Consider the following 21,445-nt stretch of genomic DNA (forward strand, 5'->3'; position numbering starts at 1 on the left):
TGGTTGCGTGGCATCCTTTTCATGTCGGAATGTCCTCACGAAAATCACTAAGGATACAAATACTGTACAACCTTAAAATACACTAAACACAGAACATCGGGGGAGGGGGGCTATTAAGTCTTTTCAATTTATGCAAATCTCCATGAAATTTTGTGCCTTTGTATGCTGTCACTATCCTTCACATTCAGTGAGACTGGATAAATATTTTATATACAAAAATTAAACAGTTCAGGCATTTTAACAGTGTTCAAGAAGAACAATTACCTAACCTTGCCTAAATGTAATGGCAAGAATTTCTTCATATCAAGAGCTTATGTCGTTATTTGATTTCCTTTATATTGTCTCCGGCTAAACGGTAAAAGTGTCAATTGCAACGTAAGCGGTCAGATTAATAGAATAAGGTTAATTGTTCACGGAATGTAATCCTTTTCAAATCAAATAATCAAGCAGTCGATTAAGCACACACCACAACACAAAGCCATCGACCAGAAATAAATCACATAAAAGCTGCTGGTTTGTTTTGTGAAAGGCGAGTGACTTACTGAGCTGTGATACAAGTTTTGTTTATCTGATCATATGTAGACTGCTTCTTAAAATTAGGTGTTCAATACATTCCATATCGCTCTGTAAGAGGGAACGTCAATAAAGCCCAAGCTTTTAAACAGCTTAAATGGGAACAGGTTGCCTTCCTCTACATAGCAGAACACTGGGTAGCCCTCAGCGAGGAGCCTTTGGGCCATGGTGTGGACAAGGACTGTGGCGTAACCTTTTCGTCTGTATTCAGGCACAGTATACAACATGCCCATCGCCAGGTTTTCATGCAAAAGCAGCCATGATACAGGATGACCCTGATGATCGGTGACGCAGTATGAAGGAAAGTTGTTGATCTGTCTTACAATTTTCTTGTAGCCAAATTCATCCCCTCCAAACTTCCAGGTTTGATTCAACAGATGAGCATGGGAAAGATCGAGAGATGAGATCCTTGATTTGATATCACTGTAAAAAAAAAAACTCGTAATAAATTAATCAAAAACTGACTGACATTATTATGCATACACACATGGGTCAAAGATAAATAATTCACAGCCTTATATTTCATTTTCACGGTTTTCTACACAGATTTATATGGAGTATTAGTCCCACCCAGTAATACCATTGAAGGTTTCTTGAAAATATTTCCTGCGGCAGATCAAACAAATGCAACAAGTGTTCAAATCATGATACCTCAACATTACAAGTATTCGAGAAAAAAAAAAGGAAATATTGTTTTCCTTTTCAGTCTAGCCAAAAACATCTTTCGGTTAACCTGAAGAGGGCATATTTTGCTCTTCTTTGAATAGGCAGAAATTGTCAAATTTTGTCAAATCAAGATGTGTCACACTGACAAACTCAGACAGCCAAATTGACCCAGTACTGTTGTAAAATAACACATCAAACGGTGCATTCAAAATATTAGTTTTAGGGAATGCACAGTGATACAACCATCTTTTTGTCGCGTTTTCCCCCAGGATTTTATTGTTTTTTTAATTAAATTGTACAGGGTATACGACACAATGTTATTTTCAAAATTGCAGTTAAATTTGGGCATTTTAACAGCTGTCATTCTCTTTATCCATTTTTAATGCTGGTGATTGGTTCGTCATGTTTTCATGATTTAAGATCAAGGGCGAGAACAAATTATCTTTGAGATTTACATATTTTCTAATCTTTAAAATCATTTAACCATTAAAAATTGCTCACCTGTCGAATGCTGGTGTGACCAGATGGCTACTATCTGGCAAATAGAGAAGATGTGCACAAGCCCTATGTTTGTGGCTGACTTGTCTCTGCGTGAAAACCTCTTTGAGCATGGAGGCGTGGGAACTATCATAGGCTGCAATGAAATTGCATATAATCATTTTCATTCCACCAACATGGCATAATACTATGAGATCAATTCAAATCTACTTTACATGCACTTATATACATACAACGTTTTTGACAATAAAGTTGTACATGACTTGATATCTAGACCACCCTACAGAATAGATGTGTTACTGATAGTGTCTAAAACAGCTAAGTTGAAACCATTTTAAAATCAAATTTATTAACATTTATGGAAATAAATGATAAATATTTAGCACAAGTAATTTGTTTGCTCCAAAATACAAGGGACAATTATTTCCGTAATTTCTTTGTTGAAAATGTGGGAAAGCTAATTTTTCACATGAGCGAAACAATATTTTTGTTGAATTGCCTAACTTAAATTTATACCTAGGTTTGAAGCCTTAAACTTCTGAGTTCTCCCATTTTTTAACAGTGGATGGGCGACTCAATACTATTTTTTAAATCTAAATGTGGGATGCCAGTTTCAAAGAGGTAGTGTATGTTCACCACAAATTTTGTGAAATTACCCATTACAAAATGAGAGCTCCAGTCAACTGTATCCTCTTCTAATAACATGTCCCTCAAAGTTTTCTCATCCAGGCAGTAGAACATGACCTTTTTTGTCCCGTCTGAGGCTTGTTTGTTCTACGAAATACAAAAGGTTAAGGTGGACCAAAGAAAACCCCCAAAATTCAAAATTGATTTACAAACTCACTTCTGGGTCAGGGCGGCAAATGATGACCTTAAAATCGGGCCACGTATCAACAATGAATTGTACGTTAGCTTGTTTGTTTCTGTTACTTGCATGCAAGTATCCACAGACCTACAAAGGCAGTAAAGGAGCAGCAGTGGTTTACGCGCGCACACACACGCACGCACGCAAACACGAAACATTGAGTTTCTTGAATGAATGATTAAAAGGTTTCAAGACAAAATTTTTGCAGGTTCACCAGAAAACTCTTGGGTGAGTGTTTCAGCAGAACACTCTCAGCAGCCATGTGCTCATCTTTTTGGAGGACCTTCATTTTTGGTTGCTTGTTTCCAATGTCGTATGTTCAGTGCTTTTCACTGCTCTTCCCTCCTTAAACGAGATCAAACGTCAATATTTGATTCATAATTAACAATTCACCATTTTTAACTCATTCCCCTTCCGTGTCATCTCGAAGTTTGGTTTAACAGCTAAAATATAACATTTAAATTTAAAGGTTATCTTTTATCAATATCAAGAAGAAGAGACACAGCAATAGAAACATTTGGTCATGTGTTTTTTTCTCAATTGAGCTGGATGAGGATGCTCGTATAGATCCAGGTTATTACCCAACTCCTGTGGAAAATCACAAACATGTACTTGTAAGCCTGCTGACGTGAGAATTTAAAACAAGCTACACAAAGAGACAGAAAATAAAGCTGGGTACACAATTGAATTTTAACATCTCAAAAGGTATAAAAACAATCAATCATTCAACTCAATTTATTTTTTATTTAATTAACTAAATAATGTGTTCAATGAGTTACTGTAAGAAAAATATACAGTATACACACACACACAGTATATTGCCCGTGGAGTCAGAATAGAGGATGCAGAGAACAGGGAAAGATGGAAATTGATGACTCGAGAAGAAGAAGATTGCCCGTATACTCAGCAGATTAAAAAACACTTGTGGGTTGGGCGTCAAGAAAAAAAAAAGAGGTGACCAAAGTCCTGGCGTGACCATGGGCGTGCTGTGCGATACACGACAGGATACTTTGGGGGTGTAAAGCAGTCAACAATGCAGATTTCGAAATCGGTTTCTCCCAGTTGTACTTTGCTTGAATAATATGCTCATACTTTTCTGGAGTTAAGGCAATCTAGTTTGTCGTAGTGGTTTTGCTGTGGCATATTGGAAATGGGAATTCGAGAACATCTAAGGGCATTACATTCACCGTTCGAAACGCTTGATAAACGAAAAGGAAAACAATCTCAAAGAACCGACGTTTATAAGTTAATTATGTGACGTCTCGGTCATCGACAGTTGAATCAGCACCACTCCCTTATGCAACGTTGCAAAATCTTACAAAAAAAAAAAACCGGCAGAGTTTAACTCGGATTGCAGCGGCCTCAACTCACCTCTCATAAGAAGTACTGACGAAGTCGTGATGTGTCGTTCGCGAACGAGCCGGCTACGAGAGCCGGCTCTTTGAAGTGAACGATGGGAGTTTAACATTGGGAGACGGAAGGGGAGGGTTACGTGCACGCGCACACGCACGCACACACACACACACACACACACACACACGCACGCACACACACACACACACACACACACACACGCGCTGCAGTTTAGAGAAGGGGGAGTGGTTCGAGAAGAGACACACACAGCAGCACACTGAGCAGCACGCGAACAAGACAGACGAGGAGACGAGAGAGCTAGTTAGTGAAAAAAAACAACACGGTGGAAAGTGGAAAGGTGAGAAAATGGATAGGAAACGCAGTGAAATATGGACTCATTTCAATTTAATTGACAGTTCAAAGGCAGCGTGTAGACTGTGCAAGGTTAAAATATCCCATAGATCGGGCTCCACAAATAACCTGCACAGGCACATCAGAAATATCCACCCATCAGTACAATTTGAAGAGAAAAGACAAGCAAGGGAACCAGCTATTAATGAAGGTGCTAGTGTCTGCAACTGTTGCTGCTGCTGCAATGTCACAACTGCCTAGATGTACAACCCAGAGCTCTATGAGCCACTTTATGCAAAAAGCTATAAAACCAGCAAAACAGAACACAATTGATGAGGAACTGGGTAAAATGATTGCAAGGGATTTTCATCCATTTTGTGTTGGCCGTGTGTTGTCGCATCATCTGTCCCCTCAGAGAGAATCTTCTCCAAAACAGGGCAAATATTAACAGGAGAAAGAGGATCAACCCCTCAAAGCTGAGGCACTTGGTTTTTCTTCATGCCAATCTTCGCTAAAGACAAGCTAATACCTTTACCTGGATGCTGCTTTTTTTCTTTTTGTTTTACAAATGTTAATTTGTCCCCCGCCTACTGCCCGAAGACAGCTGGGATAGGCTCCAGCACCCCCCGCGACCCTAGTGAGGATCAAGCGGCTTGGAAGATGAATGAATGAATGAATTTATAATTTGTTGTGTGGTTATTCAAAGCTTACTTATGTTGTTTTACTGTAAATAGTTAAAAGCTTATAAATATACACATTCAGAGATTGGAACTTTTTGACGACCTTGTTTTGAGATGGGTCTTTGTACTTTGTTTTTATTTTTGTAGCACTCCATGTTGAGTATGTTTAGAAGAATATAAATAAAGCCATATAGTTTATATTTAATATTAATATTTGATATAATGTCAATTTTTTGCATTAGTACTTCATTTTACACATAACATTACGTTATTTTTGGTGTTAAATTAATTTAGGCAACAAAAAAACTGAGGAGCTATTTGGGAGCCGAAAGAGCGGGCTCTTTTTAGGGAGCCGAACCAAAAGGGCCGGCTCTCTAAAAGGAGCCGGAATTCCCATCACTATGACGAAGGAGAGAGAGAGAGAGAGAGAGAGAGAGAGAGAGAGAGAGAGAGGGGGGGGGGGAGAGAGAGGATATGATGTGCGGTAAATCAATAAAATACCGTTTTCAAAATAAAAGCTCACTGTGGAGCAAGATTTATGGTGCTGAATCCAACCCACAAGTTTTACTTGTTTGAAAAGACAAGGTTTGAACCACACTGAACTTTCCCTACTCGTAAAATAAATTTAGATAACAAATGTCAATTTAAAACTGTAAAGCCTCCGAGATATTTGACTTGTAAAAAACAAACAAACAAAAAAAAAAAACACGCGTGCGCGCACAGTATGTGAGAGCTTTGTTGGCTAGTGAGGATTTTGTTTGGTGAATGTATTTTCGTGTGTTATTTGTTTTGTGACGTTCGGTGTGGGGTTTGAGTAAACAAGCCAACTAACCACGTTGGCTCTTTTACAGTGCAGTTTGATGACAAAAACAGACTGAGTTTAATCTGCATAACATTGGGGTGTAAGTGGAAATAATATAGTGGAAAGCAGAGTACTTGATATCATGTTGACCAGGTGTGTCAAACTCATTTTAGTCGTGGGCCAATTTGGAGTTGCGTCTTCCCTCGGAGGGCCGTTCAGACAGAAAACCACAAAATTATTACTTGTACACAACAAATTAATAGATTACTAGTTTTGAAACCAGTCAAGTCAATTATAATAGTTTGTTCAATTATTGTTCAAGTGAGTGTAAACTGGGGAATAATATTATTGCAAAATGTCAATGTTATTTATGACACATGACAATCTGACATTTCGGTACAGACTTTAGCAAGTTGACACATATGATTTGCTTTCGCGGGCCACATAAATTGATCTGGTGGGCCGGATCTGGCCCCTGGGCCTCGAGTTTGACATCTGTGATGTAGATCTTCTAAAAGTAACAAAAACAAACAAATGTCAGATGACACTAAAAGTAAAGTAAATGCATATGTTTTGCATTTACTATCAGTCATCTGGTGGTAAATGCTTAGAACTATATACATTTACTGTCAGTGTGATTTGGTTTATTATTTGTGCTTAGTTTTTTTTCTGAGTGCTTACACTCCAACAGTGATTTTTGTTGCACAATTTCTAAAACAATTAACATGTATTGCAAAATCACACACAACGTTTGCCAAAATACAAACACTACTTTGGATTGAGCTTGTATTTATTTATTTTTCTCATCATGTTCCTGTGTTCTGTGGCAGATTGTGTTGTATTTTTCCAGTCCCTAAAATTGGCAGAGTCTCCGATGCACACCTGCGATGTTCCAAACAGAGAGGTATTTAGGTACTGGAGAAATAGAATTTAGCCCCCGGATTGAACAAACTACATCACAATTTGAATAGAATTCAAAATAGGAGATCAAGTGTGGTTTTTATTTGGGTTCCTGCACACATATTGATGGAAGGTAATGAGAATGCAGACATTCTAGCTAAGCAAGCCATCAATTTGGATCAAGTGACATTAGTTAATCCATCCTGGAAGGTTGAACACACAAAGTAATGATTAAAAAGAAGTAGCTAGAAATTTGGCAAGAGTAGTGAAACGTGAATAAAACCGCGAGACACTGATATAAACTACAGACAAAGATTGATTTAACTATTTTTCTTGTTTGCGCCAGCACTTAAACTAAGTGCACCAACATTTTCAACTGCATCACACTCAGCATTGCATGAAAACATCACTGTCTTATCAATGATTGCAAATCACTTTGTCAGTTGTCATTGCCATTCACATTCAGCGAGCCACGAGACTGAATCAATATTTTATAGACAGACAGTTAAGCCATTTTAACATTGATCAACATCAACATTTATCAACCCCGCATAAATGCAAATCTAATTGACGAGCAGGTGATCAAGCTCCCACCACCGCAAAAAGCAGTCATACAGAAATAAATCATGGAAAAGTCGCAGGTTTGCGATGCACTCGGAAAGTGGTTTACTTAGCTGTGATACAAGTTTTGCCTGTCAGATAAAACAGAGGCCACTTCTCAAAATCATGTGGCAAATTTAAACCATAACGCTTTGTAAGAGGGAACGTCAATAAAGCCCATTTTTTTAAACATCTTAAATGAGGGCATGTTGCCTTCCCTTATATAGCAGTGCACTGGGAAGCTCTCAGCGAGGAGTTTTTGCACCATGGTGTAGACAAGGACTGTGGCGTAACCTTTTCGTCTGTGCTCAGGCACAGTATACAACATGCCCAATGCCAGGTTTTCATGTAGAAGCAGCCATGATACAGGCTGACCCTGGTGATCGGTGATGCAGTAGGAAGGGTAGTTGCTGATCTGTCTTACAATTTTCTTGTAGCTCAATTCATCCCCTTCAAACTTCCAGGTTTGACTCACCATGTGAGCATGGGAAAGATCGAGAGATGAGATCCTTGATTGGATATCACTGTAAAAATAAATAAATAAGATGCATGAATAAAACGTTAATGTTCCTGTACAACATTGAAATTATGCATTCATGCAGGGTTCAAAGTAAAAATAATCGACGGCCTTTTGTTTTTGTATTTTGGTTTCAGTTTTCGACACAGTTTTCATTCGAAAGAATATTATTTGAACATGGCTTTACGATGTTGTGACATCAAAAGTCCCTTTACGGGAACACCTGTATTGCTTCCTTTTCTGTATGGCTGACCATCTATAGATTAACCTGAAGAGGACAACGCTTTTGTATTCAGGCATATTTGATACTCTTTTACTAGGCAAGGCAGCTTTATTTTTGAAGCATATTTCATACACACAGTAACTCAACGTGCTTCTCATACTTAAAAGTACAAACTTTAATAGCATTTACAAAGAAAAGAGCTAAACCGATTTAAAAGAGAAGCTATATAAAAAGTAGATGACCGAGATGACTGGAAGAACATAGAGTGAAATTGATTTTAAAAATGCTTTAAACGACCTTCATCGTAGTAGGTACGAGGAAAAAAAGCAATGTTTTTAACCTGGATTTAAAAGCATTTACACTTGGGGCTGACTAATCTTCTTTGGCAGCTTATTTGAAGACTCGTGGGCAATGAGAAACGATGTGACTGACATATTTTCTCATCTTATATTAACAACTACCAACCTGTTGAATGCCGGTGTGACCAAATGGCTACTATCTGGCAAGTATAGTTGATATGCAGAAAGCAGACAGGTGTGGCTGACTTGTCTTAGCGTCGAAACCTCTTTGAGCACGTCGGTGTGAGAATGATCAAAGTCTTCAAAGAAAATGCATAGAATCATTTTCATTCCATGGCAAAATAATATGAAATTCATTCAAATGGATTCATGCACCGTCGCGTAATATATGTGTGTAGTAGATGATATTGTACTGGCTATTTAATATCAATATATTTTCACAAAAATATGAGGTGCCAGTTTCTGTTATTCTCTCCAAATTCTGTGGATTTACATTCAAATGTAAAATCAGCACTCCAGTCGATTACATCCTCTTCTAATAACATTTTCCTCAAAATCTGCTCATCTAGGCAGTAGAAGCAGACATTTTTTGTCCAGTCCGAGGCTGGTTTGTTCTGTGAAATTAACACAAAATGTTACGATGGAAAAAGAAAACTCCCAAAATTCGACATTGATTTACAAACTCACTTCTGGGTCAGGGCGACAAATGATGACCTTAAAATCAGGCCACATATCAACAACGATTTGTACGTTAGCTTGTTTGTTTCTGTTACTTGCACGCAAGTATCCATAGACCTACAAAGACAGTAAAGAAGAAATTTACAAAAACAAGAACAATTCAATGAGAGATTAAAAGGTTTCATGAGAAGATTAACATGTTTGCAGGTTTACCGGAAAACTCTCGGGCAGGTGTTTCAGCAGAACACTCTCAGCAGCCATTTGCTCATCTTTTTGGAGGACCTTCATTTTGGTTGCTTGATTCCAATGTCGTGTGTTCGACAAGCTTTGTGATGCACGGGACCGGCCTGGAAATACCGTTTGGGAAAATGAACATATTTTCCCTGAATTCCCAAGGGCCACCTCACCCCTGCTTACTGCTCTTGGAGTATCTGGTGTACTTGAGATGACCAACACAGCACACCACACACAAAACATTATCTCCATCGATAAGTGGGACCTATAACATCCATCCCTTGTCCTCAGCGCTTATCCTTACGCAGGTCACACACATGCTGCAGCTGGTTGATTTTGGCAGTAGACGGGGTACACCAATCACAGGGCACACATAGACAAAGAAACGTTTGCACTCACCATTTACATACCTGTCAACTTTTCGGAGCGCCAACCTGTATAAACTGCCAACAAAATCCTCATAAAGAGTAAAAAATCCTTAACATACCAAAGCATTTTATATGTCAAAATAACGGCAGAAAACAACCCACGAAATTTTCTATGATATTTATTGTAGATCTCCTTAATACAATGTCTGGTTAATCTCTTATCATCATTCTACTTAGTAGCATTACTGTGTTCAGAGTTGTAATCCTGCGTTACTTTTTTGCAAAGTTACCGGAAATGAAAGCATTCGAGTAGACTAGCACCATTCTGGGCAAAAGCAAACGGAACTACCTGTTAGGGGAAGAAAAAAACCCGTAAATTTTCAGAATCCGTATGATTTGTGCGATACGGCCATATACGTAAGATTCACCACAAAAAAACTATGGCTACACCGTATGAGTTGACAGGTATGCATTTACAGTGATTAATTAACCTGCCATGTTAGAAGTACCAAGAACTAAACTGAGGCTCAGAGGGGATCGAGCCTTTTCTGTTGCTGGTCCCTCTCTCTGGAATGACCTCCTACTAAACATTCGGCAAGCCTCCTCGCTGCCCATCTTCAAAGCCCTCCTCAAAACTCACTTGTATTCTTTGGCGTTCGACTCAGCATGACTTAGATTTGTTCTTGATTTTACTGCTTGGTGCTTTCTACCGCCTTTATTACCGATTTGTATTACTGTTTATTGTGCATGTTAAATCGCTCCATGTACAGCACTTTGTACGCAGTGATGGCTGTTTGAAAGTGCTCTACAAATACTGTTGACTTGACTTGACTTGCCATACATGTTTTTGGAATCTGGGAGGAAACCGTAGGACTTGGAGGAAACCCAAACAGCCAAAAGGGAGAACATGCATATTCCACACAGGAAGAGGGCCAGAATCAAACCAATAGCCTCTGCACAGTGAGGAGGCGGGGGGGGGGGGGGGGGGGGGCACGACCACCGTGCACGACCACCGTGCGCCCCAATTGGGATCTATCAAAACGCCCCAATTGGGATCTACCCCCCCCCATGCATTCATTAATTACGTAACAATGAACAAAACAACTGAGTTTAGGGTTAGGGTTAAAAACAAAAAAGAGTAACTTGCTGTAACTAACTTCGTGTACGACCATAAATGTACAATACAAATGAGGATGTTGTGTGCGCGTTTGTGTGCGTATGTGTGTCTATTTTGTTTCAAGAGTAACGCCAAAGTTTTATTTGTAGAAAAAAGGAGCAACGAGATTTTTTTTGCAGAGAAAACACAACTTTTTTCCCCCCAGTGGTTTTGCGGAGTTATCATAACCGGTAATTCCAGAACCCTCTCACCGCAATTAGTTATCTGAAATGCTGCACATGAAAAAGGAGATAACCGATCTTTACGTTAATTATGTGACGTCTGGGTCGTCTACAGTTTTATCAGCCTCACACCCTCATACAACGGTGCAAAATCCTAATTAAGAAAATGACAGTTTTACTCAAATTTCAGCGGCCTCAACTCACCTCTCAAAAGAAGTCTGTCTACTTTGCCGACAAATGAGACACCGGAAAAAAATGTGCGCTCGGAGATCAAAAGCAGCCCAATTTAAACATAATTTCAAAATAAAAGCTCCCTACAACGTGGCAAAATGATGGTGGTAAATGCAGCCCATAAGGTTTGCTTGTGCGAAAAAAACAAGATTTGGACCTGATTCAGCATTATCTAAATGAAAAATATACATTTAGATCTCTCGCAAGAAAGAGAACTTTTCACATGGTTATGAAAGTTTTTTTTTGGCGTGAGTTTGCGGCATTCATTTTTACTTTCTAGTCCGACAATAAAAATAATTACATTTTGGACTCAACATGTTATCTTTGGAATAATTCATGCACACGTGCAGACATCGGGTGTGTCCCCCATGACTCTTGTGAGGGAGGATAAGCAGATAAAAAAAATAGTTAGCCATACGTTGTCAGTTTCAATGTTTAGCAAGCTTTCCAATGATATCAACCTTCTGATTCAACCGAAACACATCTGAAATACTGACTCCTATTGGCAAATCTAGCCCGATATGAGTGACTCACACGGGATTCGTTTGTGAAATGTTCAGGACTTTAATTTCATATTAAAACACAACACATTGCTTATAAAAGGCAAATTAGCAAGAGTGCACATATGTGTAGCAAGTTTGTTTCATTAAAATAATTTTAATTAAAAGCAAAAAAAGAGTGCACATCTATGTGTAGTTTCACTAAAATGCTAAAAAAAAAAGGGAAATGATACAACCCAACATAAAATTGTGATACTTTGACCATTTCTTCTGCTACAGTCATTATTTGCATGCTCTGTAAATAGTTGACTTAGTATATCATTTTTCCTATGATTCAGAACACTAATAAGCGTTTAAAAGTAATAGAGTATACTGATGTTTTCCCACGTGGCTCATTTTCTAGCAGTCCCTTGGCTCTAGCAGCTGCATGTCGCTCAGCCATGGGCGGCTCCACACAGAAAATGTGCACAGGTAAGGCTGAGAAAAGAGGTCAGAATCCATATCAAATACAGAATCAGATTTGTTGGGCAGGTATGTAAAACACAAAGAATTTAAAACCCTCCAGAGGAACATAAAGCAAATAATGACCAACAGAGGGAGACAGAACGGTTCATGTCCTGATTATGAACTGCAACAGAGAGAAAAAGGAAACACACTGTACCATGTGACATGATACCCTTTCAAAATTGAATGCAAGTTAAGCATACCTAACTGAGGTTTTTTTTTATGTGTGTGTGTGTGGGGGGGGGGGGGGGGGGTATCCTCCATGTTTTCCAACTCTCCCGGTTGCAACACACCTGATTCAAATCAACAAGTTCAAGATCAGGCTTCAGCAGAGCTTGCTGATGATCTGATCATTAGAATCAGGGGAGTTGCAACTGGGAGAGATGGAAAACATGCAGGACAGCGGGCCCTCCATGACTGGGATCGCCCACCCCTGTTCCATATAAAATCAAATTAGACATAAAAGTAGCACTTATTATAAAGGAGCATAAACACTTAAGCACAATAATTGAAAACTAAACAAATGTGATTAATTTTCCAATTTCAAATGAAGCTGTTGCATGGCACTAAAATCCATGGAATAGCACTGCTAATGTTAATGATTTTAAAATGTGGGTTCAGTCGGATTTTCATAAATGCAGTCATGACCAATGACAACAACATAAAATGGTAGTTGTCAAGATCATATTTTGTCTTTTAGATAGGCTCACCCCAGCAGAAACACAATGATTATTACCTCCCGGAAAAATTAAGTGAACAAACTAGATCTTTGAGCCATGTCCCTGTGCAACGGTCAGCCATGCGAAACTATGGCGTCTTCAGAGGTGCTTAACGTTTAAGTATGGTAATAAGTTATGCAAGTTTTTATGTGTCATGAAACTTTTTATAAAATTTCTATGGTAATTACACACTGAAAAACATTGCATAATGTCTACAATGGTTTTATGAAACAGTAGCAACTTTTTTTTGGTGCTGGAACCTATTAATGACACTAACATCAATTTCAATAAGGAAAAAGTTGATTGAAAAACAAGTACCGGTACATTGAGTTAAAGGTTTGGTCACGGATTGAAATCACCGTCTGAATCGAGTTGCCACTATAATCGGACTCAGAGAGAAAAGATTGAAAAAGCTAAACTTTCCATGTCATTTTGATTGTGGTCAATGATTACGTTCAGTTTCGACTGTTGGCCCTAACAAGTTTTCCGAGGAGATGGGTAGAAAGGATTCCTCTTTCACCAAGATTATTATTTGCATGACCTTTAAAAGACATCACATGGGACCTTTGCTGAATTTGACTGCAAACTGAGTAATCTATCTGACAGTATTTAGCCAGCGGATGATTGCTGTTTGATCACTTGTTTTACATGTAAATTTTGCATGGAACAATAGCCTGGAGAGACAATTAAAAAACAAAACCAAGTAAAAACGTTTGCCTCTCATTTGTAGAACATGTTGTAAAGTGCTGTCCCCTGAGATACACTTGAATGTAGTAGATAAGGGGTAGGGAACGCGAGAGACATATTCTGCCTATTTTAGATGCCTCCTTACTCTAACGCACCTGGTTTAATTGTTCATGATCGTTTCCGGCCTCTACAGAACTTTCTGATGAACTGATCATTTGAATCAGGCGTGTTGAAGTAGAGAGATCTAAAAAAAGGCCGGAGATAGCCATCCCCTTAGTCCCCTACCCCTGGAGTCGATTGATGAGAAAATGGCAAGTTCATTTGCATCTGACATTTGAATCCAAATCTCCAATCAAATGCACCCTTGCCTGTCTGTCAGTCCCAGTGTTCTTTTACATTGCTACATAGCATCAAAGTCCACTTAAAACTCCTAGTTGCGTAAGCTAATCAAAATATTTACAGTAACAAGGGTTGCAAAGAAAGGCCAAATTAACTGCCAGTATAGTAGGCAGCATGGCATTGTGGATATGTTACTGTTTTTAACACGTAGGTCGGAGCACTCTGTATACGGTTAATTGCAACCAGGAATCTTACAAGTAAAAATAAATTTGACAATCAATACCGCGTGATCCAACTCCACAGGCTGTGCAGAAGCAAAAACAAGGCTGTGCAGAAATAAAAACCAATAATGACGATTCATACCGGAAAATCGGCACGGCGGTCGCATTGTTCATTTGGAGCGTCCTTCAAGCAGTTAGTCTTGGTCATGTTGACGGTGATGACGTACTTGATTCCAGAAACAATCTGAAAACAAACAAACACAAATGGATTTACTGTGCTGATATTGTTTCCCCAAACTGTCGTTTAGATTCCAATGACAAACGATCTTATATACGCTGATTTGTTGCTATACTGTAATCTGTACATCGTCACTTACCTGTTTTTTAACCCCGACCACGCCAGTCTTTACTCTGAGGAAAGGGTCTTCCGTTTTCAAATTATGTTGGGAAATGGCGAAGTTGAGGGCATTCTGCACGCCTTCTTCATTGACGTCCACATCCGTTAGCCCCCCGACAAGTCTGCCGAGGCCTACGGCGCAAACGACCCCTAGAAAAATGAAGACTCCCTTCAAAATCATATTCCTGTATTTCATCGCACTCAAGGCTACAAAATATAGTTTGGCCCGGCCGGTCTTCCTCTCGGTTTTATAAACAAATGCGTCACAACTGAGTCGCGCGATATGATTGGCTCATTTTGGGGCCAATCAAAATCGTTTAATGCACACTCTCGGAGCTCTTTGGCCTGGCGGCTGTTGACGTTGTGTTCCGGGAGTAAACTTGTCGAGGTGTTTTCGTCGGATATTCGTATTCGGTTCATTTTCAGCGTCTTGCATTCAGTAATAATATACTCAATATTAGTATTCGGTATTCATTTACATTTCACAAAATCTGTGGAAGTTCTGTGAAATTCCCCTTTTTAGTCAATGCGCATTAGTGGGCGTTCACATTTACGAACAAAATGCAAAGAGTACATTTTTTGAAGTAAGTAAACTTCTACAATAGAGCATGTTTAATTTGATTCAACGAGAAATCAACCAAATCGTGTGCTTACATGATGCAGAGACTCCTTCCTGAGCTTGGACGCTTTCCACAAGCAGGTTGTGATCGGCACCGCTGTTGCAGCAGGCGTTGCGTTGCTGTACATGCAGCACAGAAGAAGTCCCAAGGTCCAAACTATTCCTCTCGGCGAAGGTTGGTGGGGAGCAGGCGAGAAACCACAATCAGAAGACGACAACATATATTCTTTTGAGGTGCAAACCTCCGATGATGAAATCAAGGTGAATTGGCTGGTTGACTTAACGTGTTCACATTTGTTAAAATATAAAAATGTGGCCTAGACTGCAAAAATCATGTGCGAAATGGCAATTCCTCAGGTCCTTCAAGAGCGCCTTGACAAGACCCGCTACACTGACCCTGTCGAAGATAGTGCCTTTGAGTATGGATTCAATTCAACTTACCTCAAGCAAGTCGCTTCCTACTGGAGACACGAGTTTGACTGGAAAAAACAAGTGGCAGTGCTGAACAAGTACCAACACTTCAAAACTAAAATCGAAGGTATTCATCTGATGTACTGCGACGACATGGGAAGGAATATTTGGGCCCTGCGATGGACAGAAACAGGGAAATTATGAGAAAAGTTATAAACTGAAAATAAGAAGGTTGTAAAATATGGTAATGTTGAAAATATCCAACAAAATATCAACACGGTTGTAATTCTGACATTATGCTAATAATTATTTCGTTATCATAATTTTGCAGGATCTATGTCCTACAAAGTAGTTTAATACTGTAACAGAAGGTCTACCATTTAAGTTTCCACCACTTCTTGCTGAGATGACACAGCGTGTTTGTTACTATCTCAGTGGTCGAAATGTGTGTGGGGCAACTTGGTCCTTTTATTCAACCTCTCTGACGTTCATATAACACATCTGCAAAAATCCATATTTTAACTTTAATGACTCTACTGCTGCAGCTGTTGTGAAAACGCAATATGAATAAGGATGTTTTGTATTGTATTGATCATTTTCAATGTGGCACCAAAAATGTGCATGAATTTCTCCAGTGCTATTCCTCAAACTTTTCTTCTCCCCAACAGGAATAGACGTGCATTTTATCCATGTGCGGCCATCTCAACAAAAGAATCAAAAGGTTGTCCCGCTTATGCTTGTCCATGGCTGGCCAGGCTCTTTCTTTGAATTCTACAAGATCTTGCCACTTCTCACAGAGAGCCATACTGATCTCGCCTTTGAGGTCATATGTCCATCTATACCAGGATATGGTTTCTCTGAAGCCCCTCATAAACAAGGTATTTCTCCATCGTAGAAAGATGATTCACGGCACGTTACATTTGTACTCTATCTCCCTCTGTGCAGGCTTCAACAGTCTTGCTGCTGCCAGAATTTTCCTGAAGCTGATGGAGCGTTTAGGGTTCTCGGAATTCTATCTGCAGGGAGGAGACTGGGGCGCTCTCATCACCACAAATATGGCACAGATGAAACCTCAGTAAGACAGCTTGCAAAAACAGGCTTCAGCAGTGGACAATATGGTGGCACAGTGCTGGAATTGTCCCCACATGTTAGTTTACTCCCACAGTAACAATTTGGAGCTTCGGTGTGGAACAATGCTTGCATTCATTGTGCAATAGACACTGATGCTGCAAATTTCTCAAATAAGCAAAACAATTGCAGGATCATTCGCTTGACATTGGGCGTCATTCACTAATAAATGCATAAAAATGTTACTAGTTACTCTGCACACACAGAAGTTGCTCATTATTTCTGCCGTTGCAAGGTCTGAGGAGGTTTTTCACAGAGGATGTAGACATTCCAGTACATACATTGATGAATCACAGATTTGTGTGTCAGAAGTGCATACTGAAGCAAAAAAAGGTGTGCATATGCACTGTTAGTGATTGAGGCCCATTGTTTTTTCCTTAATCTTTTTTTTTTAATCTGCCATACAGGTGTGTGAAAGGTCTCCACTTAAACATGATTATGTCAAGAAGAGGGTTTAAAGTGCTGCTGTCCCTCCTGATCGGCCCTTATCTGCCCTTCTTGGTTGGTCTGAGTCGGGAAGATGCCCGCCGCTTGTTCCCATTCTTTGAAAAAAATGTGTGGACCATCTTGAGGGAAACGGGCTACATGCACATTCAGGCAACCAAACCAGACAGTATTGGTAAGCACGCAGAAACACACAAACATACTGCAAAGGAGGGTAAACAAATATACTTATTAAATTACAGCAGATTTGACAGAATATTTGAATGGTGTTGTGTTGTTTACACTACAGCTAGATGTGCTTTTATGATAGTGTTTCACATTTAATTATTTTATTTTTTTGCCAAATTCTCTGGTTTTAAATTAATAATCCAAGAAAAAATGTCACCAAAACAAAATATAAATGCTCTGTCTCTCTCTCTCTCTCTCTATATATATGCACACACACCATTTTATGATCCATCTATCCTCACAAAGGTCACGGGGCGTGCTGGAGTCTATCCCAGCCGTCTTAGGGCAGTAGGTGGGGTTGCCAGCCAATCGCAGTGCACACATAGACAAACAACCATTCACGCTCACAATCATACCGAGGGACAATTTCGAGTGTTCCATGAACCTGCCATGCATGTGGGAGGAAACCAGAATTCCAGAAGAAAACCCACACAGGCACGGGGGAGAACATGCAAATGCCACATAGGAAGGCCGGATTCGAACCCTGCATCCCTGCACTGTGAGGCGGACATGCTAACCTGCCTGCCTGCCTCTTTCTCTCTATATATATATATATACACACACACACACAGTATATGTAATGTATAAACACACATTACACTTTGGTGGTTTTGTTCTTAATGGGCATGTCAGAGAGACATGCTTATGTATGGCTGCCATTGGTTTAACAGGCTGTGGAGTGAATGACTCTCCTGTAGGCTTGGCTGCTTACATTCTGGAGAAATTCTCCACCTGGACTGACCTGGAGAACATACACTTGGAGGACGGTGGACTGGAAAGGTCAGAGAGTACATTTGATCTTTTTTCCATTTATCAGCAATATTTATGGTATCGTTCACATCTGTTGCTGCTTTGCACAGGAAATTTAGCCTGGACGACCTCCTAACAAATGTGATGATCTACTGGACCACAGGCTCCATCGTCTCCTCCATGCGCTTCTACAAAGAGAACCTCAATAGTAATCTTGACAAACGGATTGATTCAAGGTTTGTGGATTCATAACCACACTTGAGGCCCGGTATTTTTGGAGTCACGTGAAGACTATAATCCTTTGTTGTAATTTGTAGAACAAGAATATTTGTGCCGACTGGGCTGGCTGCCTTCCCTGGAGAGCTGATGCACTGCCCTAAAATGTGGGCCCAAATTAGGTTTCATAACATCGTCTCATACACTCTGATGCCTCGAGGTGGTCACTTTGCTGCCTTTGAGGAGCCTCAGCTGCTTGCCAGTGATCTAATCCAGTTTGTTCGAAAAGTGGAACGTTGAACATATGCATTTGTTAGTCTGCGCTCCCCATATCCTACAACATCACACGAAACAATGCTCCTAAGTCTGTAATCATCATATGATTCTTAATTGTCACACAATTACAAAAATTAAGTTTTAAAAACTGGAAAGATTTTGACTAGATTTAAAAATCGCTGCAGGGTCAAGTGGACGAAAACTGATTTCCTTGAATCTCAATTTCAACATACTTTTCAAGTGAATCATACTACAGTATTTGATTTGACTTTGTTTACATTCACGAAACAATTTGCATTATATGCATATGGCCACATTAACTGCTCACAACCGCTTCAACAACATCTAAATTAACATTCTAAACAATAATAAACAAATCCGGGAATATGTGGCTATATATCGCGCACACACACATAGAGTAACCATACATACACACACAGGTGGGTGCAAAAAATTGAATTGGGGGAAAGTCCATTTACTCAAATTATTTCAAAAAGGTTAAATAAAATATTCAATTGTAATTTTATGTATTGCATGTTTTGAAAGCAGCAACATTGTTAAAATTATGCTTAGATCATTTGGTAACAAACATTTACATTGAAAAATCACTTTATTTCCTTCCCTGAGGTATGGCAAATATTGTTAATATTGGCAAATATGCTTGAATCATTTTGTTGATCGTAAACATTTCGCAAGTATATAAACAAGTTATTTCAATAGACATATGCCTCCATCTTGTGATCTGATTGGTTTATTCAATCTTGCCAATTGATCACTGGCCCCCAAAATCCTCATCATGTAAATCTTGGTATTTTTGCCACATTATTAAACACAACATCAAATCAAGAATCTGTCTTGCATGAATCAATTTAATTTTGATACCAATAAATGTTGCAGTGTTTCATTAAAAATATGCTGGTAAAATGTTAAAATACTGTATATTCTAAATTAATTTGAACCATGATTTTAAAAAGTAGCACATTTGCAGTCAGTTTCGAAAGCCTTTGATGGCTGTAGGTGCTTGAAACCACACATATTCATGGCTGTCTGCGCTTTTGTTCCCAAAAGTGCACAGGTCAGTACAAAGAGCAATAACTTGCTTTTTGACACAAGTTGGTACTTTAAATTGGAGTTTAGGATGAAACCAACCTACCCCACAGTCCCTGTGTGCCAGTGCCAAGACTGTGGTGGGCATTAAACGGCCTGGTCTACTATCGGACAAAAGGTCAGCTACAAAAAGTGTGCGGAAGAGTTGTCTTAAACATGACGACACCCGTAGGCAGTTATCGCCACTTGCCAATACCAGCGCCTCCAGGTTGATCTCGTATATCTCTTTGGGGAGGATGAGTGAGCCACCCATAAGCAGCAGAACTTGGGGAACCTTGCTCAGGCAGAACAGCACCTCCAGCTGATGCAGCACCTCCTCAAGGTCCTGCAGCGTCTCTTGACACTTACGCCTATTTACATCTGCCAAATTCACCTGCCTTCGACAAACAACATCTTCATCCTGAAAAGTAAGCAAATAAATATAAGAAGTGTATGAGGACAAAATCAGAACAAAAATATTTTTCACGGCTATGATGAGATTCTTATCTACATAATGTGCGGTAGGATTGGACATTCACCACTTTTGAGTCTTGACATTTCTTCTGCGAATACACTAGTTGGTCATAGGTCATGGGCAGTTGTTGCCTCTGATACAGAATACACTTTAGGATTTCGCTGACAAAACGGCAACAGCCTTCCTGAGTCACAGTTCCCGGGAAGACAATGTTGACAATTCCCTCCTCCTTGGCCCTTCTCGCCATTTCTGCATCACTCTCAGCTGTGTGGAATAGTTGTTTACCAGCTGTCACGCAGCAGTCTCGTTCTTGCATGTTTTCTGTCAATGCAAGCATAAAATACATGAACAATGGACCCATTTTCTACAGTATATCTGAGGTAATTGGATGTGAATCAACAACCATATTCTCCAGAGGAGGATGGAAACAACATTCATTTCTGAACAGTGTCTGGAAGTAACAAAGTACAAATACGACACTTATTTCATTTGTTATAATAGACAGTTGGGCAATTATGGGTGGTGACGTGCTTGGAAGGAAAGACTGTATACTTGTTTAAGGTACAGTTTCTTTTTTCATGTCGATATATCTATATTCTTTACTTTTGAGGTTTTCAGAGTCTGCCTTTTTTGCGTTACTTAAGTACTGGAATTGAATCGGTGTTTATGCTGTGGAATCCCGAAAAGTATGTACACTACTTCTAAAGTACAGATTGCAAGTTACTTGTGCCACCCGTGTCTGTGTATATCCAGGGTAAATTAATTTAAAATGAAACGACATTAAGATCAATTTAAAATGAGACAAAGACGACAGCAAACGCTGTAGTCTAGATAGATCAATCGTCCCAAAATACATTCAAAGTAAGACTCTTTTCAACAAAATCTGCTCTTACCAAGGAAGTTCCTGGATGTGACGCTGATGATAACGTTTTCTTCGGCGCTGTTGATCTGATCGTGGGTTGCTCTCAATTCGCGTTCAGAACATTTGACTTCCTTTTCACCCACTACTGTTTTACCATCTGCCGCATCGACAGATTCTTCCGAATATCCGTGTGAATTTGAATCGACGGGAGCATTCAGAAACCGTGGCGCTATTGCCACTTCCATTTCCTGAAGTTTTTCTGTAGACGGGGACGGATTCTTCATTATTCCGTTGCGCTCAGGTTTTGCAATTGTATGCGTGTTTTTTTTTGGGGGGGGGGGGATAAACGCGAATACCGTGCTGTCGATTTGAAAGTTGCCGCCGCCGAGTGACTCAGTGCCAATATC

General features: G+C 39.5%; 4 protein-coding genes across 6 annotated transcripts; 1 reads left to right on the top strand and 3 right to left on the bottom strand.

Moving 5' to 3' along the window:
• Positions 1-191: 191 nt before the first annotated feature.
• Positions 192-18,243, bottom strand: LOC127610001 (glycine N-acyltransferase-like protein 3). 3 transcript variants are annotated; one of them, XM_052079653.1, is made up of 7 exons: positions 11,150-11,211; positions 9,219-9,352; positions 9,015-9,122; positions 8,821-8,941; positions 8,494-8,626; positions 7,583-7,812; positions 192-766 (listed from the first exon to the last, which is right to left on the bottom strand). In XM_052079653.1, the coding sequence occupies exons 2-7, from the start codon at positions 9,291-9,293 to the stop codon at positions 597-599; spliced, it is 837 nt and encodes a 278-aa protein (XP_051935613.1). In that variant the 5' UTR covers positions 9,294-9,352; positions 11,150-11,211; the 3' UTR covers positions 192-596. The 3 variants fall into 3 exon arrangements, with proteins under 3 accessions (XP_051935613.1, XP_051935615.1, XP_051935614.1); XM_052079655.1 differs by lacking the exons at positions 7,583-7,812; positions 8,494-8,626; positions 8,821-8,941; ... (1 more) ...; positions 9,219-9,352; positions 11,150-11,211 and adding exons at positions 1,741-1,873; positions 2,394-2,511; positions 2,582-2,689; positions 2,817-2,947; positions 18,232-18,243 and having other exon boundaries at positions 192-996; XM_052079654.1 differs by lacking the exons at positions 7,583-7,812; positions 8,494-8,626; positions 8,821-8,941; ... (1 more) ...; positions 9,219-9,352; positions 11,150-11,211 and adding exons at positions 1,741-1,873; positions 2,394-2,511; positions 2,582-2,689; positions 2,817-2,947; positions 3,974-3,996 and having other exon boundaries at positions 192-996.
• On the bottom strand, positions 11,721-14,818 carry cst3 (cystatin C (amyloid angiopathy and cerebral hemorrhage)). Its single transcript, XM_052079666.1, has 3 exons — positions 14,524-14,818; positions 14,289-14,390; positions 11,721-12,153 (listed from the first exon to the last, which is right to left on the bottom strand). The coding sequence occupies exons 1-3, from the start codon at positions 14,737-14,739 to the stop codon at positions 12,076-12,078; spliced, it is 396 nt and encodes a 131-aa protein (XP_051935626.1). The 5' UTR covers positions 14,740-14,818; the 3' UTR covers positions 11,721-12,075.
• On the top strand, positions 14,879-19,136 carry ephx5 (epoxide hydrolase 5). The gene is made up of 9 exons (XM_052079623.1): positions 14,879-15,127; positions 15,207-15,423; positions 15,520-15,700; positions 16,242-16,451; positions 16,519-16,648; positions 17,109-17,320; positions 18,045-18,153; positions 18,234-18,359; positions 18,441-19,136. Exons 1-9 carry the CDS (start codon positions 15,105-15,107, stop codon positions 18,637-18,639), a joined length of 1,407 nt encoding a protein of 468 aa, XP_051935583.1. The 5' UTR covers positions 14,879-15,104; the 3' UTR covers positions 18,640-19,136.
• A 328-nt stretch (positions 19,137-19,464) lies between these two features.
• Positions 19,465-21,445, bottom strand: mad2l1bp (MAD2L1 binding protein). The gene is made up of 3 exons (XM_052079643.1): positions 21,070-21,445; positions 20,241-20,497; positions 19,465-20,122 (listed from the first exon to the last, which is right to left on the bottom strand). The coding sequence occupies exons 1-3, from the start codon at positions 21,320-21,322 to the stop codon at positions 19,604-19,606; spliced, it is 1,029 nt and encodes a 342-aa protein (XP_051935603.1). The 5' UTR covers positions 21,323-21,445; the 3' UTR covers positions 19,465-19,603.

This window comes from Hippocampus zosterae, chromosome 11, assembly GCF_025434085.1.
Source record: "Hippocampus zosterae strain Florida chromosome 11, ASM2543408v3, whole genome shotgun sequence".
NCBI lineage: Eukaryota > Metazoa > Chordata > Actinopteri > Syngnathiformes > Syngnathidae > Hippocampus > Hippocampus zosterae.

Bases quoted from the DNA above. Each gene is read 5' to 3' on its own strand.
- LOC127610001 (XM_052079653.1), bottom strand. From the start codon at position 9,293: ATGAAGGTCCTCCAAAAAGATGAGCAAATGGCTGCTGAGAGTGTTCTG. The intron at 7,813-8,493 runs GTTGGTAGTTGT...TTATTTTTACAG, and splicing joins GTCACACCGGCATTCAACAG to TGATATCCAATCAAGGATCT. The intron at 767-7,582 runs GTTACGCCACAG...ACAGACGAAAAG, and splicing joins GCCTGAGCACAGACGAAAAG to GTTACGCCACAGTCCTTGTC.
- cst3 (XM_052079666.1), bottom strand. From the start codon at position 14,739: ATGAAATACAGGAATATGATTTTGAAGGGAGTCTTCATTTTTCTAGGG. The intron at 14,391-14,523 runs GTAAGTGACGAT...GTTTGTTTTCAG, and splicing joins TGGTCGGGGTTAAAAAACAG to ATTGTTTCTGGAATCAAGTA. The intron at 12,154-14,288 runs GTATGAATCGTC...CTCTTTTCTCAG, and splicing joins ACCGCCGTGCCGATTTTCCG to CCTTACCTGTGCACATTTTC.
- ephx5 (XM_052079623.1), top strand. From the start codon at position 15,105: ATGCAAAGAGTACATTTTTTGAA. The intron at 15,128-15,206 runs GTAAGTAAACTT...TACATGATGCAG, and splicing joins CAAAGAGTACATTTTTTGAA to AGACTCCTTCCTGAGCTTGG. The intron at 15,701-16,241 runs GTATTCATCTGA...TCTCCCCAACAG, and splicing joins CTTCAAAACTAAAATCGAAG to GAATAGACGTGCATTTTATC.
- mad2l1bp (XM_052079643.1), bottom strand. From the start codon at position 21,322: ATGAAGAATCCGTCCCCGTCTACAGAAAAACTTCAGGAAATGGAAGTG. The intron at 20,498-21,069 runs GTAAGAGCAGAT...TTGCATTGACAG, and splicing joins CACATCCAGGAACTTCCTTG to AAAACATGCAAGAACGAGAC. The intron at 20,123-20,240 runs GTGAATGTCCAA...CTTACTTTTCAG, and splicing joins AATGTCAAGACTCAAAAGTG to GATGAAGATGTTGTTTGTCG.